At 38.5% G+C, this 14,563-nt stretch overlaps 1 protein-coding gene across 1 annotated transcript in view; it reads right to left on the bottom strand.

The window, feature by feature from the left end:
* The window catches only part of TMEM64 (transmembrane protein 64), a 41,215-nt gene that overhangs the window by 12,488 nt on the left and 14,164 nt on the right, over nt 1-14,563 (bottom strand). The window contains 1 exon segment of the mRNA XM_053980596.1: nt 141-470. Within this exon segment, the coding sequence (XP_053836571.1) occupies nt 141-470 (330 nt within the window).

The raw sequence follows: 14,563 nt of genomic DNA on the forward strand, positions 1-14,563 counted from the left end.
TGCTGGAAAGCGGGTTGTTTTCCGTCAGTGCAGCGCGGGGTTCAAGCATCGCTGACTGTACTGTTACTCTTGAGCTCCCTTGTCTCCCTCTCTTGCGTGAGGGCTTTGTACCACAAACACCCCGGCTTGCCCTTCTCTACCAGTGAAACGAGCCTTCCTCGACCCGCGGCCAGGGTTTGAGCCGAAGGGCGACAGCCCATGCGCCCTGGCTCCGTGGCACCTCCACGCCAGGTCAGCGTGGCTCGCATGCCTGAAGGCTCGGACCCACTTTGGGACGGTTTGAGATAGAATTTTGAGACATTGCCATAAAGAAAGAAACAGCCTGGACATAGAGTGAAAGGTCCTCGCTGAGGCTCGATGGCTTTCGTAGGTCGCTTTTGCTCTGGTGTTACTAATGGCAAGGTGCAGAAGGGGTTTGTTTTCTTTACAACGCTTATACACACAACGTGCTCCAGTGGAGTTATAATCCCCTGCTGGGAAATTTGCAAGCATATATTAAACGAGAATACCTGTAGGTTGTAAAGATTAAAGGGTGATTGGAAACAAACAGTTATCAAAATTAAGAACATATCTTTAAGTACTGCAATTATGCACTTGCAAAATACAGTGGTAGAAACAATATAATCTGGGCAATCCAGCAAATCAGCCTAAGAAAATGACAGATAGCTTTGAGAGCCAACAGCAGAATAAAAAGTCTGTACAGCAGAGAAATTGCAGTTAAATGTCTCCAGCATAACCTGCTTTCTTGCTGTTACCTGTATCTGAATGAGAGCATTTGATTTTGTGTGCACTCTTTGCTTGCATGCAAACACACGCAGGGTGTGTATCCGGAATGATAATAATGATAATGTCAACAAAACCCTGCACTAGAGTTTGTAAAGGATGATGGGCATGCTTGTACATTCAGTAAGGCATTTCAGCAAATGGGGCAGCTGGAAGTTCAGTAGAATAAGAAGACAAAATATTAATTTCTGGTTTTATACTAAGAGCACATATGTCTTTGATGTGGCTTCAGCTTGTGTATATTTTTGTTCAATGCAATTACTTTCATAAAGCAGGAAAAAGTCTGGGTGGAAATGTCTAACATGCTTTTCACTGACCCTCTGTTGCTGTATTTAAAGTGCAGAATCTTGTACTCTGAGCTGGAATAAATTTCTGGCTGTCACTCTAAAAGCTACAGGGTTCTGTATTTATAATCACAGAAAATGTACTTGAAAAGTGACCATAAGAGAGTATGGCAAACATAAAGATCTATTTAAGTGACAGTTTTGATATTACACTCTAAACTATTAAAAAAAAAAAAATTAACTAGTTAGTGGACATGCTTTTCCAGTCCCTAGGAACATATAGGCTGAAACTCCTTGACCTTATCAATCACCTGGGCTTCCAAAAGTAGCTAATCCTGGCATTCTTCTGTCCCCTGAAGCAATAGCTCAGGAAGGAAAGACAACAAATAGTCAGATTTTGAGTGACACAGACCATGGTCATGGAGCATCTGTGGATAAATATCCAAGTGAGGCCACAGGAATTCAGCAAGACTTGGGTGGAGCTCGTGGCTGCTCCCTCGTGCCCAGCGGATACAGCTACGGAGATGAGAGGCAGTGTCAGCTGGCTCCTGCGAGCCTCCCCAGCACGCTCTTACCATCTGAAGGGAAAAGAAACAACCTCACACACCGTTGAAAATGTGCCAAATTGGCACATTGCTAGATAAAATGCCGGACAAAATGGTCTGCCTTTCAGACTTACTAGTCAGTGAATCATAGGATATTCCTGTACCATGGATGATGCAGTTTCAATGATATAAGCAAGGCAAGATCTGTAGGGAAAAGCAGATATCTTTCCAATCACTACACTTAAAAAACTAGGCAAGCTCTTGAGCACACAGCTCCTGGACAAACACTTTTTTCTCCAAAAAAGATAGCGCTTTTTGTTTGTTTTTCCTTTTTCCCCAGGTAGATACTTGAATTAGTGAATAATTTGCAGCAAATGCTGTCTAGCCTGTTCTTTTAAAAAGCACAACTGTTACTTTTTTTTACTTTTGGAAAATATTTGAAGTAATAGGAATAAGAATTATAGGTTTAGTTCATATGGGTTTAAATTATTGCATTATGTCAACTAACACTGCTCCTATACTTCCTTAGATGGATCTAATTACTTAGATTTTCATTATCTAATCTATCATTTGAGCTGATTTTTTACCTATATTTATATTTAATTTTGGTCTTTCTCATGTAAAACTTGAGAGGCACAGAGTAACAGCTGGGGTAGTGTTCTGCTTCAGGAAAAGGTGTTTCTGTAGAAAGATGCTCTCACAATTATATAGATGGTAGTGGATATTAAAGAATTTTTGCCAGAGAGGTGTTTTTTCCAGGCCTGCAATGTAGGCTGAGGATATTTCCTTGTCCTGGCACAAGCAACTGAGAAATGCTATTTTGTGTTTTGAAACTATGATTCTTCTATCTCATTTTTTATTTGAAGGACTATTATCATGCAAACACACCCAACTAAACATGTGAGTCATCTTATTTAAATGAAAGGCATGACTCATTTAGGTCCATGCAACTTTCCATACTGAATAGGGACTCTGAAAATGGGGAGTAGGATACATTAAGCCACAAATCAGGACCTAAAATAATTCTGAAGCTCCTGAAAACTTGTCATAGTTATTTCTGAATTCCTCTTTGGGAGGGAAAAGCAGGACTTTTTTGAGAAAATGATATTAAGAACCTGTTAGTTCTGATATTAGTTCTGCCAGGATCCTTTGGTGGGAAGTGCAGCACTGACTAATCTATGTCAGCAGTAACGATTCTTAGGCCACAGCAGGCTCACTGAAAGTGCCTCCATCTGGCCTGCAATCTTCCTTGCTATAGATTCCTTTATATCCACTTGAAGGGATGGGGATGTAAATTCATGCAGGGAATAACCTTTTTACTGTTAAATAGAGTATGAGTTGTAAAGATGTGAGGGACAGCATTAGGAAGGAGCAAGTCATGACCTGAGAAATTACTCTGATAGACCAAGTTAGGTCTGCAAGCCATAGCTTGGTCCCCACTGTTTTGGATTGTTGTATTTCAAATACATGTGCATTCACAGTTTTGTCAAAATGAATGACTGTTGTGTTGAAGGAAAATAAGGTATCATGTAGCATTTTATGACATTGCTTGAATTCCCCATGAAAGGTGATAGCTCTGAAGTTACTGCATCAGGAGCAGGAGGTGTAAGAGAAGAAAGGGCACTGTTCACAACTTGGGATCATCTAATATTTTAAATTTTTAGACCAATATCTATCAAGATGTAACAAATTTTGTGTTACTTTCACCAGGAACTAGCTAGTTCAGAAAAAATCTTTATATAAAATATACAAACATTAAAAATTAAATACACATAAACCTTATTTAATGTATCCCTGAAAGAGATTTTAAGTCTTGGGGTGAGAATCCCGATTGTGTTATTTTGCAGCTTGATTTATTAGGTGTCTACAGAAACTTTATTACTTGATATATAATCCCAATTTCCCAGATAAGTGTCATAGAGTCATGTTAAAAACACGGAAGGATTTGTTGTACTATCATAAACTCATATAATTCAGAAAATTAATCTATTTATTTTCATACATGCTTCTACTTAAGAAATATGGTTTATACAATGATATTTACAAGAAACATTTCAAACCAATTTGATTACAACTCCATGTGAGGCATGAATAAAAATTAAATACAGTAAGCAATGTGCTGAAATATTTACATTGAAGAGAAAATTCTGAGACATCACTCTGGTATGACTTACTATGTAAATAGTGGCACATCTAAAACAAGTCCATTTCAGTAGAAGTGAGGATTTTTGATATTCATTAGAGTGTCCTAGACCAGAAAGAGGAAATGAGAAAGGCCTTTACGTAAGGCAAAAATACATCCACATACTTGGTATATCTATAGCTGCCTTCACCTGTTGCAGCAATGGAAAACTTGAGCTAATTAATCTGAAAGACTCACAAGGAATTCTTCCTTGGAAAACGATATCCTTTGGTTGGCAGAAAAAAAAGTTCTGCCAATTTTTCATTCCCTGAAATGACTGCTTTGTTGCCAAAAAAATGCATTAGTCATGGGCTATTGGTGTAATGCAGAATAGCCTGAAGTTTGGAAGTTACAAAATTCCTCTTGAGGACTAGACTAACATTGGTTGCCCTAGGAAATGGCAAGCTATGGAAAAAGTCCAAGTATTAAATTAATTTTGTCCTCCTTAATTGCATAGTGCAATCATTAGATGCACCTCAAAATGTTAGCCAAGTAATTACTTATTTCTACCAGGACCACAAACTAGGAATCTACATTTTCATGCAAGAGAATGCTTGAGGCAATTCTTGGGAGCACTAAGATCTAAAAAGTATGTTTTCAAAAAGAATTTTGTGTATCATGAAATAAAATACAGTGAGAAAAGCGTATCTGAGGAACAGGAAACTCTCTTGGCGAAGTCATTTATTGAGGCTGTTCACACCCAGAGTGTCCTCCACTTTGAAGTGACTAAAAGAAGAACTGTAGCTAAATATATACCATGCTCAGGGCACATTTAATGGGAGGGGTGTAAGTAAATGGAAATGCTAGCATATCCTTAATGTCATGTTTTCATCAGTTCCCACACATCTGTGTCTTTTTAGCAGTATAGTTTGATATTCTTCAACAAGTTGTCACATTCCCTTTGATACATCTGCAATCCCATGTGTAAAAGCTATATCTATCTCTTTCATATATTTGCTTTTAAAGTATATTTCAGTAAGTGGTGAAGCAGAGAAAAGTAGCCTGCATTTTCACTTTTCCCACAGCAAGGGTACAATCCTAGCAGGTTATGGATTGGAGGTCAGTTTCACCTAATATTTTTGGTTCAGTGATTTTGTAAAAGTATAAGCATGAATGGATAACCCAAGATCCAGAGACTGTTTTAACAGTACAGTAACATTTGACTGAGTTTTACTATTAAGCTTTATTAAGCAGCTTTAAGGTTAGCTTCAAGTCAGCTCTGAAGCAGACAATCAAGTTTGTGGCTTGGATAAACAAACATGCATTTAAGTTTGAGGATATAAATCAGGCCATCAGTTACAGCAGTCTTAGAAACAAAAAAAAAGCTTATGGATTAATTTCTTTGTTAAGAAATTTTCTTGGTTTATAATTGGTTTTTACTGAGCAAAGTTTCAGCAGTCCTTCTTCATCTTTGTTGTTATTTCTTTCTTTAAGAAACCACAATATGGTAACTGCTGGCAGGCATTGAACATAGCAGGGGTTTATGCCTCTGTAGACACATGAGGATTAAAAAAAATCTCAGCTTCCAAAATCAAAGGCAGAGCTCCTCTGAGTGTTTCCCTATATCAGGCGCTGTTTATATCAGTTTGCATGTTTATAATCCTTGTTGTAGCATAACTACTAAATTATTTATTATTCATAGTTTCAAGCTAGACTTACTGATGAGTTACAAGCATTCTCTGAGAGAACATTCACATTTTTTTATTAAACATTGGTGAAAACATGATTTTAAGCCTAATTTGCCTCCCATTCTGACTCTTATGACTCTAGCCCCAGGCAAAAGAGCATTTTAACTAGAAGCCCCAAAAATCAGAGTTCAGTAGACAGCCTGGCTCTTCTCTGCTGTGTAGTTTAAAGGAGATGTAGATTATGACTGGGCTTGGAAAAGTCTCTTCTTAATGGTCTCACCTGCTACGTGCCAAGACTGTGAAGTGGAAACTCCACTTTTCAGTTTTTTCTAGGCTCTGGTGTCTGCACCCCAACTCCAGCAGCTGAGACTGGGGATACAATGTAGTTGCAATAACAGCCATCCATTAAATTTGCAGCAAAGATTTTGCCAAAGGCTTGGAGAGTCCTGTCTTTCTTTTGAAGCATTCAGTAGTCCTCAGCAGGCTTGGCGGACTCACAGGAACTTGTAAGAGGTGCTCAGTATCAAGCATCTTGGGAGACAGATGTAGAATACAAATAAATGAATGATCAGATGAGATGGAGAGGGCTGAAAGGGTTTAAGGAATGTTAGTGTTGATAGGGAATTACATGAAAAAGTGCTGTGTGTTCTTTTTGGTCCTGTTCCTCCTCTCCTCCAGTCACAAGAGATGCTGTAAACATAAAAATGCCTTCTAGTCCTACTTGAGTAGAGTTATACAGAAGAAGGAATGAGGGTAGAGGGACTAGGTCTGTGCATGAAGGAGCCTTCTCCCTCTGACCCTGTACCCATTCCATCCACAGCAACCTCCATGCACCCTTTCCTGTGCTCGAGGCAGCTTTTCCATAACAGGAAAGAGGAGCCTGTGATGCTGGAAGAGACAACCTTGCACACAGTAATTAAGATTAGAGTGTTTGCTAAATTCAAAGCCTGTGTAGAGAGCAGATCTTTATTATAGGGCACACAGCTTAGGCAAGTAGGAGTCCAGGTTCATGGCATTTTGGACTTTTGAAAACAAATATTTCCAAATGGTACCTCTTGCCAGGTCCAACAGAGACAAAATAGCTGTGTTGAAAAATATTTAGATATGCTGAAACTATTTATTGACTTTGAGACTGATTTAAAATGCTTATATATTGATACCCAAAAGCATGTCTTTAAACTGAAGTTATTTAGTAAACTTGGTTCAAATGCTATAATTAGATAACATCAGAAAGAGGTTTCCAAACTTGATCTTTCAAAGACTTAGCAGCACATAGACTTTAGTCATGTAAGTAGATATATTGGTCTGCCCTCTTTGACTGTACTGTGGTAAAAACTATTCTCTTTACAGCCAATAAACCCCCCAAAAATGTTGTAAATAGTTGCATATGACTTTATTAAACACACAGAAAAGGTAGACATGTCACTGGTAGACATTTTCAGGCAAAGACATTCACAAAACCTGAAAGCATACAGAAATTTCCATAGATATGCTTTATAGCTCATCCATTTTTCAGTTCTTTACATGGTTTAGACTTTGTTTCTGAAGGTGTTTGTTTGGATGTTTGGGCCATCTATACCATTGCTTCTTAATCTTTATTATAACAGTTTCAATTTTACCAGTTTTCACTGGGCACAGTATTTTTTTCCAACTGTCTGGCTTTTGTGTACTTTTCATCCTCAAAACACTGTATAAGCATTTTATGTTGGATATATTGCCTCCATCTGTCCCTTGAAGCACTTAAAATTGCCTTTATAAAATATGTGTACTGTAAATTAAGCATATAGTCACTTTGAATGGATCTGCTCTAGAGTGCTTTCCAAGTCATCAGGCAAAACAGGCAGTCTGCAAACCCAGGTGTTGCCTTAGAAAATAAACACATTGGCAGCATATCAAAGCCCAGGAAGATGTTCTCAGCCTCAAAATGGAGTCTTTCCCCATTATTGCTCCCACAATAACAGAAATGATGATGTGAACCATTGTGTTGTTCTGCTCATTCCCCAGTGTGCAGCACCAATTCACACACCATGTTGAGGTATTTCAATTTTTTATTCTAGTTTGCACAAAGTAGGGAGATAACCCACAAAAGGCTGGCTTCCTGGTCATAAAGATTATGCATTTTAACAAACAAAGGCATCAGTGCTCACTGGTTACAGATTGCATATTTATTTTACTAATTGGTACTCGAATTCCTATTAGTTGTATCTCTTGCTCCTCATGCTAATTAGTCTGCATGTGCAGTTCCTCCCTCCAGTTGAATCTGGAGTCTGCTTTAAGTAGGTGGTCAGTGAGTCAATGGCCACAATCTGCCACTGCCAGAATTGCCTTTCCCCCAGTTACTGCTGAGTTCTGCTGACTTCACTCCTGGTGGCTCTCATCCAGACAGCCCATTCACCTTGGGATTGTCTTCCTTTTTTCTTAAAACAAAGTATACAACATTGACAATGCAACTGCTTAATCATAATTGTTCAGCTAGAGCTACTGGGTAACAACTAAAAATCAAATTGCAAAATTTGATTCAAATCTTGAGCCACTCAAATCTTGGCAGGCTTGATGCTATTTGTAGAAGTCCTCACTTAACCAGAGAATTTCTTCTTCATTGAAAGAGCACCTTAAAAGCTTTCTACAACATTGAACCAACTATCTTTATAAAACCTCTGAACAGGGTTTTCTTTCTTCACATTTCTTGTGATCAGAAATAAAACAAAAGGGTTAAATACAGGGAGCTAGTACCAAAACTAGCATAAAAACCAGTTATTTTTTCCTATTAGACACGTCTATTTTTGTGAGTCCTTTTTTTTTTTTTTGTACCTTAAAAAATGTAAAGGGGATTTTTAAAGTTAGTTTGTTGAACAGGAAGAGTCCCCAAATTTTTCTTCATGTTTTTCACAATTTTATTGACGTATTCTGAAATCACTCTTTCCGTGTTGTTTGTATTCCTTAATGAATTTTTTTTTAATATATAGACACCTTATACTGCTCCATATTTAGAAAACTGTTTGCTTTGTCATTCTGTATTGACCCAGTGGTAACACTTATCACCCTTTATTCTGTTTCCAGTCAATAACAGTGAGAGGTTCACTGCCGTTTCTCTTCCTCCTCTGCCTCCTTCCTGGCATTCTGCCTACAACCATGGAGTAGCAGGTGTGTGTTATCAAGCAGTTACACCAGTTGCTTCCGGCATGTAGAGCTCTTCAAATTACCTTCTTCATGCCCCTCATCAGCTGTTGCTGCTTTATCACTTTACTGTCAGATGGGCATCAGGCACCAGTCCTAATCCAGGACCAGCTGAGATGCCATTCTGTCCTTACAGCAGCAGCAGCATAATATTCCTTACTGGAAACTGGATGACCTAATCAGCTATTAAAAAAAAAATTAGTTTAATTCTTCTTTATGTGTGTTATTGATAGTTGTCAAATAATACAGGGATCATTTAAGAGCAAAGGAAATATTGAAGAGCTATTATGCAGAATTTTTAATGAGTTTTGAATGAAACTCCATAACACTCCAGCAAAAATTTGCCTTAATGAAGTATTCCTAATTTTCTTCTTTAGGTATCAAGATCTTCCAGATTAGTCTCACATCTAGCAAGACATACAAAAATATTGAAAAAATACATACAAAAACACTGAAAATTTTGCTATGAAATGCATGCATTTTAAAGTGTCAATTCTATCTCACCCCCTATACAGTGCGCAAAAATTTCCATAAAATAATTATTTGGCAAGGAATAAAAAGACAAAAATCATTTGGAGTTGACTGTGTTTGACATGTCATAACTTGAGCAAGCAGTTACAGCGTGTGATGCTAATGTTATCCTTCAGTACAAAGAGCAACCAAGTACACCCAAGACATGTACTTTGATGATAATCTCTGACACACTATATGCTCTGTAGGAATTAATATGGCTGGAGCAACAATCTGGCATGACCATGGCACCTCTGTATGAGCTTTTCCATTCCTCAATGACTTATTGCAATTGTAAGAAAAAGGCTATGGTGCCTTTTTCCTTGACCTGTGAAGCTACAGGCTTTTTTCTGTATCACATACCTTGACCTAAGGTGCCAAAAGAGAGCTGCTGAATTCCTGGAGAAGCCTTTATGTCCCCACAAAATAAGATGTTAGGAATTTCCTTCTAGATCACCTTGAAGGATAGACATGCACACCAGTAATGACAGAGATGTAAATTACCTCTAGTCTGAATCCATGGACAAACTGCACCTGCTGTCCCCAAGGACCTGTACTGCCCTGAGGAGCACTAACATCAAATGTGCAGAGATCCCAAACTGTGAAGACTCGCTTCAATAAAGGTAACTGTCCTGGTTTTAGCTGGGATAGAGTTAATTTCTTTTCAGAATCTGCTACAGTGCTGTGTTTTGGATTTGGAATGAGAATGGTGTTGATAACATACTGACGTTTTGGGGTTTTTTTTGTTTGTTTTTTTGGGTTTTTTTGTTTTTTTTTTCGTTTGTTTGTTTTTTGTTTTTTTTTTTGTTTTTTTTTTTTTTTGGGTTGTTGTTTTTTGGGGGGGAAGACTGTTAGGGTTGGTTTGTGGGGTTATTTTTGGTTGGTTGGGTTGGGTTCTTTTGGTTTTTTGGGTTTTTTGTTTCATGCTCTGCCAGAGAGGAGGTAGGCAAAAGGAAATGGGAAGGAGCATAGCCAGGTGATCTGAACTGGCCAAAAGGATATTCCACACCACACAGCATCGTGCCAGTATATAAACTGGGGGAGTTACATAGAGGGGGAGCCAGTCAGGGTTTGGGAAGGGGGACCTGGCATCAGTCAGTGGATGGTGAGCAATTGTATTGTGCATCATTTGTTCTTCCCTTTTTATTGTCGTTATTATTATCATTTACCATTATTACTGTGTTTTACTTTGGTTTTGATTAGTAAACTGTTCTTATTGTAACCTGCAAGTTTTACTTTGATTCTCCTCCCCATTCCACTGGGCTGGGAGGGAGAGAAGGGGCTTTGAGTGAGCAGCTGCATGGTGCCTGATTTCTAGATGGGCTTAAACTATGACAGCAATGTAATTTAATTTGCTAATTCCAGGGAAAATTGTGTTATAAACACAAAATACTCGTCTTGCTTATGCATGGTTAATATGCTAACAGAGGTTGACAAGTGTAAAAAAGGATCACCTCATTCTTATTTGAATCCATAGCATTCAAAAGTTATTTGAAGTTTTCATGTTTTTGTGATTGATTTGTTTTGCAATAACTCTTTTCTTTTCTTTTCTTTTCTTTTCTTTTCTTTTCTTTTCTTTTCTTTTCTTTTCTTTTCTTTTCTTTTCTTTTCTTTTCTTTTCTTTTCTTTTCTTTTCTTTTCTTTTCTTTTCTTTTCTTTTCTTTTCCTTCCTTACGAACTTCCTTCCTTCCGAACTTCCTTCCTTCCTGTTCCTTAAAGAAATCAAAAAATTGGCAAGAAAACTGCATGTGAGGTGTTGAGTTTCTGTTGAGAGAAATTGTGTGTCAAAAATTTTGTATCTTGGGTCTCTGTAACACCTTTAGTTTTTATGATGTCACCCTATTGTTTCCTAGTTGCTCCTTTCTTTAAAATTTGTTATGCACTTTAAACTTTCCACCCTGATGCTTCATGTTACTTCATTGGTCACTACTCCTCCACTTGTCCCTTTGACCAAAAATTGCTGGGCAGAAGGCAGATTACATTTCTTAGGCAATACCTTTGGGGATTGCTTCAGAATTAAGACAACTGATGATAAACTTAGTTTGTAGTGATAAAGTCAATCCCAGTAGCTTCCCAATAGATACAAGGAAGTTTTTTTGCAAACTTACCCTTTAGAGACACACCAAATTGAGGAATAATTCATTGCACTGACATTTGGAATCCACAAAGCATTTATTTTTTATAGTCTTGATTTTTAATTAGCATTTTCCTTATTTAAGTTTAAGTAGCCCTTTCCCACCTTTGTTATTCCTTTATCTCAGAAATTAGAAATTGAGTCTGTTCAAGGTAATCAAGTTGCTCAGGCAGGATTTTCCTTTGGCAAACCCACAATGACTACTCCCATATACGTTCTTCATGTTCTCAGAAGACTTTATTTGCACTGTGTATCTTTCAAATAACATACATAAAATATTTACTCAATATATTTTTACTCTGAATACATTTCTCACTCATTTCCCTGCTACACATTTCTCACAGTGTTTTCTGGTACAGTACATATACCATGATCACAGAATGTCACTAGTGGACAGCAAACACAAACAGGGCTGGATCCAACCCTTATCTGTGTGTTGCATGTGGGGCTTCACACAGTGTGTCTGAATCCATGTGCACACTGGAAGAGGCTAAAGGATGGACAGGAGAAGGTAAAGGGCCATGTTACCTGTCTCCCCTCCCTGCCTCCTCCTTAATGGTGTTGTCCCCTTGTTAGGAACTAATTCTCTAAACAGGTAACAAACTGGAGAGGGGAGATTAATAAAATTCTATACAAGTACTTACATAGCTGAAAACTTGATCTGATTCAATAGGGCATTACAATAGCTATAGAAGAAATTATCCTCCTTGACATCAGAGATTTTGCATGACCAGAAGAGGAGACACAGAAGCAGCCAGGCTTACTTAGCCTTCAGTGTAAGAGAAGGCTGCTTCAACAACAGAGGTGATAAAGTAGTTGTAACTCTGCTGCATCCAATTACAAGGTTTCTAATTATGAAGAATTATTTAGGATTTCCCCAAGGAGTTAATTTTAGAGAGTACCGGAGATTATCTCTCAAGACCTCTCCTAACCTGTTGCACTTAAAAGCATTCCAGCTTCTCAGATGTGCTGCTCAAGGGAGCTCTTTCTATTTTATTGGTATCCACTAGAGAAAAATAAGCAACAGCCAGGTCATAAAAAGGTTGGGGTTTATTACTTAACATTACAGCAATTTGCTGTTTCTAACCTCATTGGGAAATTGCAGGGAGGTGAAGATGAGTGGATGAGCTGATTCACTGGGGAGTATGATTGATTGATGGTGGGAAATAATGACATGTCCCAAGGAAGCACACTTCAGAGAGAAACTTCAGCAAAAGGAGAGCTTTAAAGAGAAGTGTTCTATTTTTCCTTTTTTTCTAGCAAAAGCACCCAATATCTTTATGATATGCTTTGATGTGCACAATTTTGATGAGGTTATTTTCAGAGCACAGGAAGCTCTCTTTTCTTTGGGAATGTGAAAAGGCTGTGCTTGCCACCCCTGGAAACAGCTGTGGGATTCACAGTTCACCCAGAACTCTTAAGAAAGTAGATTCACATATGTAGCCTGTATTCCCTTTTGTTAACATAAAACCAGCTGGTTTGAAGTAGTTTGTTTAGATGAGTCTAGACTAGGTTACCTGTGGCTGGTGGTGCATGTATAGCACAGCTGAGTGGACTATGAACTGTTCCTCTTTATTTAGTTCAGAGCAAAGTGCACATAAAAAGCCCCAGAATATTTCCCCATGTTTCCTGCCCTCCCAAAGACTGTTACCGTCTCTGTGGTTTGGAAGCGAAGTTGAAGAGGGAAGCTGTGATTTCAAAGCAACACAACAGGAAGGAGATGATCAGTGTGGTGACAGGGTCTGCTGTGCCTGCTGTCTTGGGGGAGAGTGATGGAATTGCTGTGCCGGTGTGAAATGCTGGCGGGTGCAGCACACGGATCTGCAAGAAATCTCCACTTTGTAGTCTGCAACAGCATCACTGCTTTACCGTGAGGGCAAAATTAGGAAAATGTGGTCATCTGGGGGGACAAACTATACAGCCAAGAGATTTCTTCTTTCTCAGAGCTCAAGCGAGAGGAAACCATAGGGAAGGGGAGGGGAGGGGAGGGGAGGGGAGGGGAGGGGAGGGGAGGGGAGGGGAGGGGAGGGGAGGAGCAACCCATGTGTGAGCGTTAGGAGAAAGCCACACTGAGGGAAGCCAAGCAGCCTGTCTCTAGCAGACCTTTGCTTTTAGGGGAACTCAGGACATGGGTAAATTTTTTGGCTCTTCCCCACTGTTGACATATACAGACAGAACCTCATTAAGTCCTCTCCTTTAACATACAGATTATCACATAAACATGATCCTCCATTTTCAAATTTTATGGAATTAAATTTAAACATACACTTGTACTAGCATAGTTAATGTTTCTTCCACAGTAGTTATTTTTTATTTCCTATATTTCTGCAGCAACACAATTCAAAATTAAAAGAATGAGCATGACTTTTAGACAGAAGAACCCCCTGTAAAGGAAATAATCTCATCAGGCTTCTGAACTGAACTAAACAGTCCTGTTTAAGTGCAGAGCAGACCAAAACTAGTATGTGCAAGAGAGCCTGTACTGGCTATGCAGCTTCAGGAAAGGGGAGCTGCCACAAAAGGATTATTTCTTGTGCTTACTTCAGACTTCATTTTTCAGCCTAGGTAACCAAAAAGTAAAAAAAAAAAAAAAAAAAGAAAAAAAAAAAAAAAAAGGACTGTATCATCATTAAGATTTTAATTAAGGAGTGAGAAGGGTTAAAAATAAAACAGAAAATTCTTCTTTTTTTTTTACTTCCTGAGCATTTATTAGGTGGCTAGCACAGGCCAGCTTCTGGAAAAACACTTGTTTAACAATTGGACAAAAATCTAAAGATATATTTGAAGGCCATCTCTTTGGCAGCTTTCTTCAGCATACAATAGCTCCTTTAAAAATGTTACATGTCAACCAATCTAAAGATGCCATGTATCTTTTAGGAGAGATTCAAAGTGAAAATAATCTGTTTATGGCCATCATGACCCCGCAAAAATGCATATCATCTCATCTCATGTTCAGAATACCAGAGCAACAATCAGATTTTCCTAGAGAGCATATTATTAATCTTTGCCCTTTATAATAAATTGTTGCTTTTATCTGTATTGTATACAGTATGAGCCCAGGATCCTGTCAAATACTTATCCTTTATGGAACTCCCACAGCCCGGCAACATGGCAGTGGGAGTCTCTTCTGAGACTGAAAAGATATCTATTGTGATTTCCCTTAGCTCAGGAGAAGGAAAATGTGAATAACTCCAGAGAAAGGAGTGCAAATTGCACAGATTACAGTACCCTGCATGTGACCAGCTCTCTGCTGGTTTCAGGCAGGCAGTTGGATGGATGCACACACTGCAGAAGGTGAGACTCCCTCCCACTTGGCTCTG

This window comes from Vidua macroura, chromosome 1, assembly GCF_024509145.1.
Source record: "Vidua macroura isolate BioBank_ID:100142 chromosome 1, ASM2450914v1, whole genome shotgun sequence".
Lineage (NCBI taxonomy): Eukaryota > Metazoa > Chordata > Aves > Passeriformes > Viduidae > Vidua > Vidua macroura.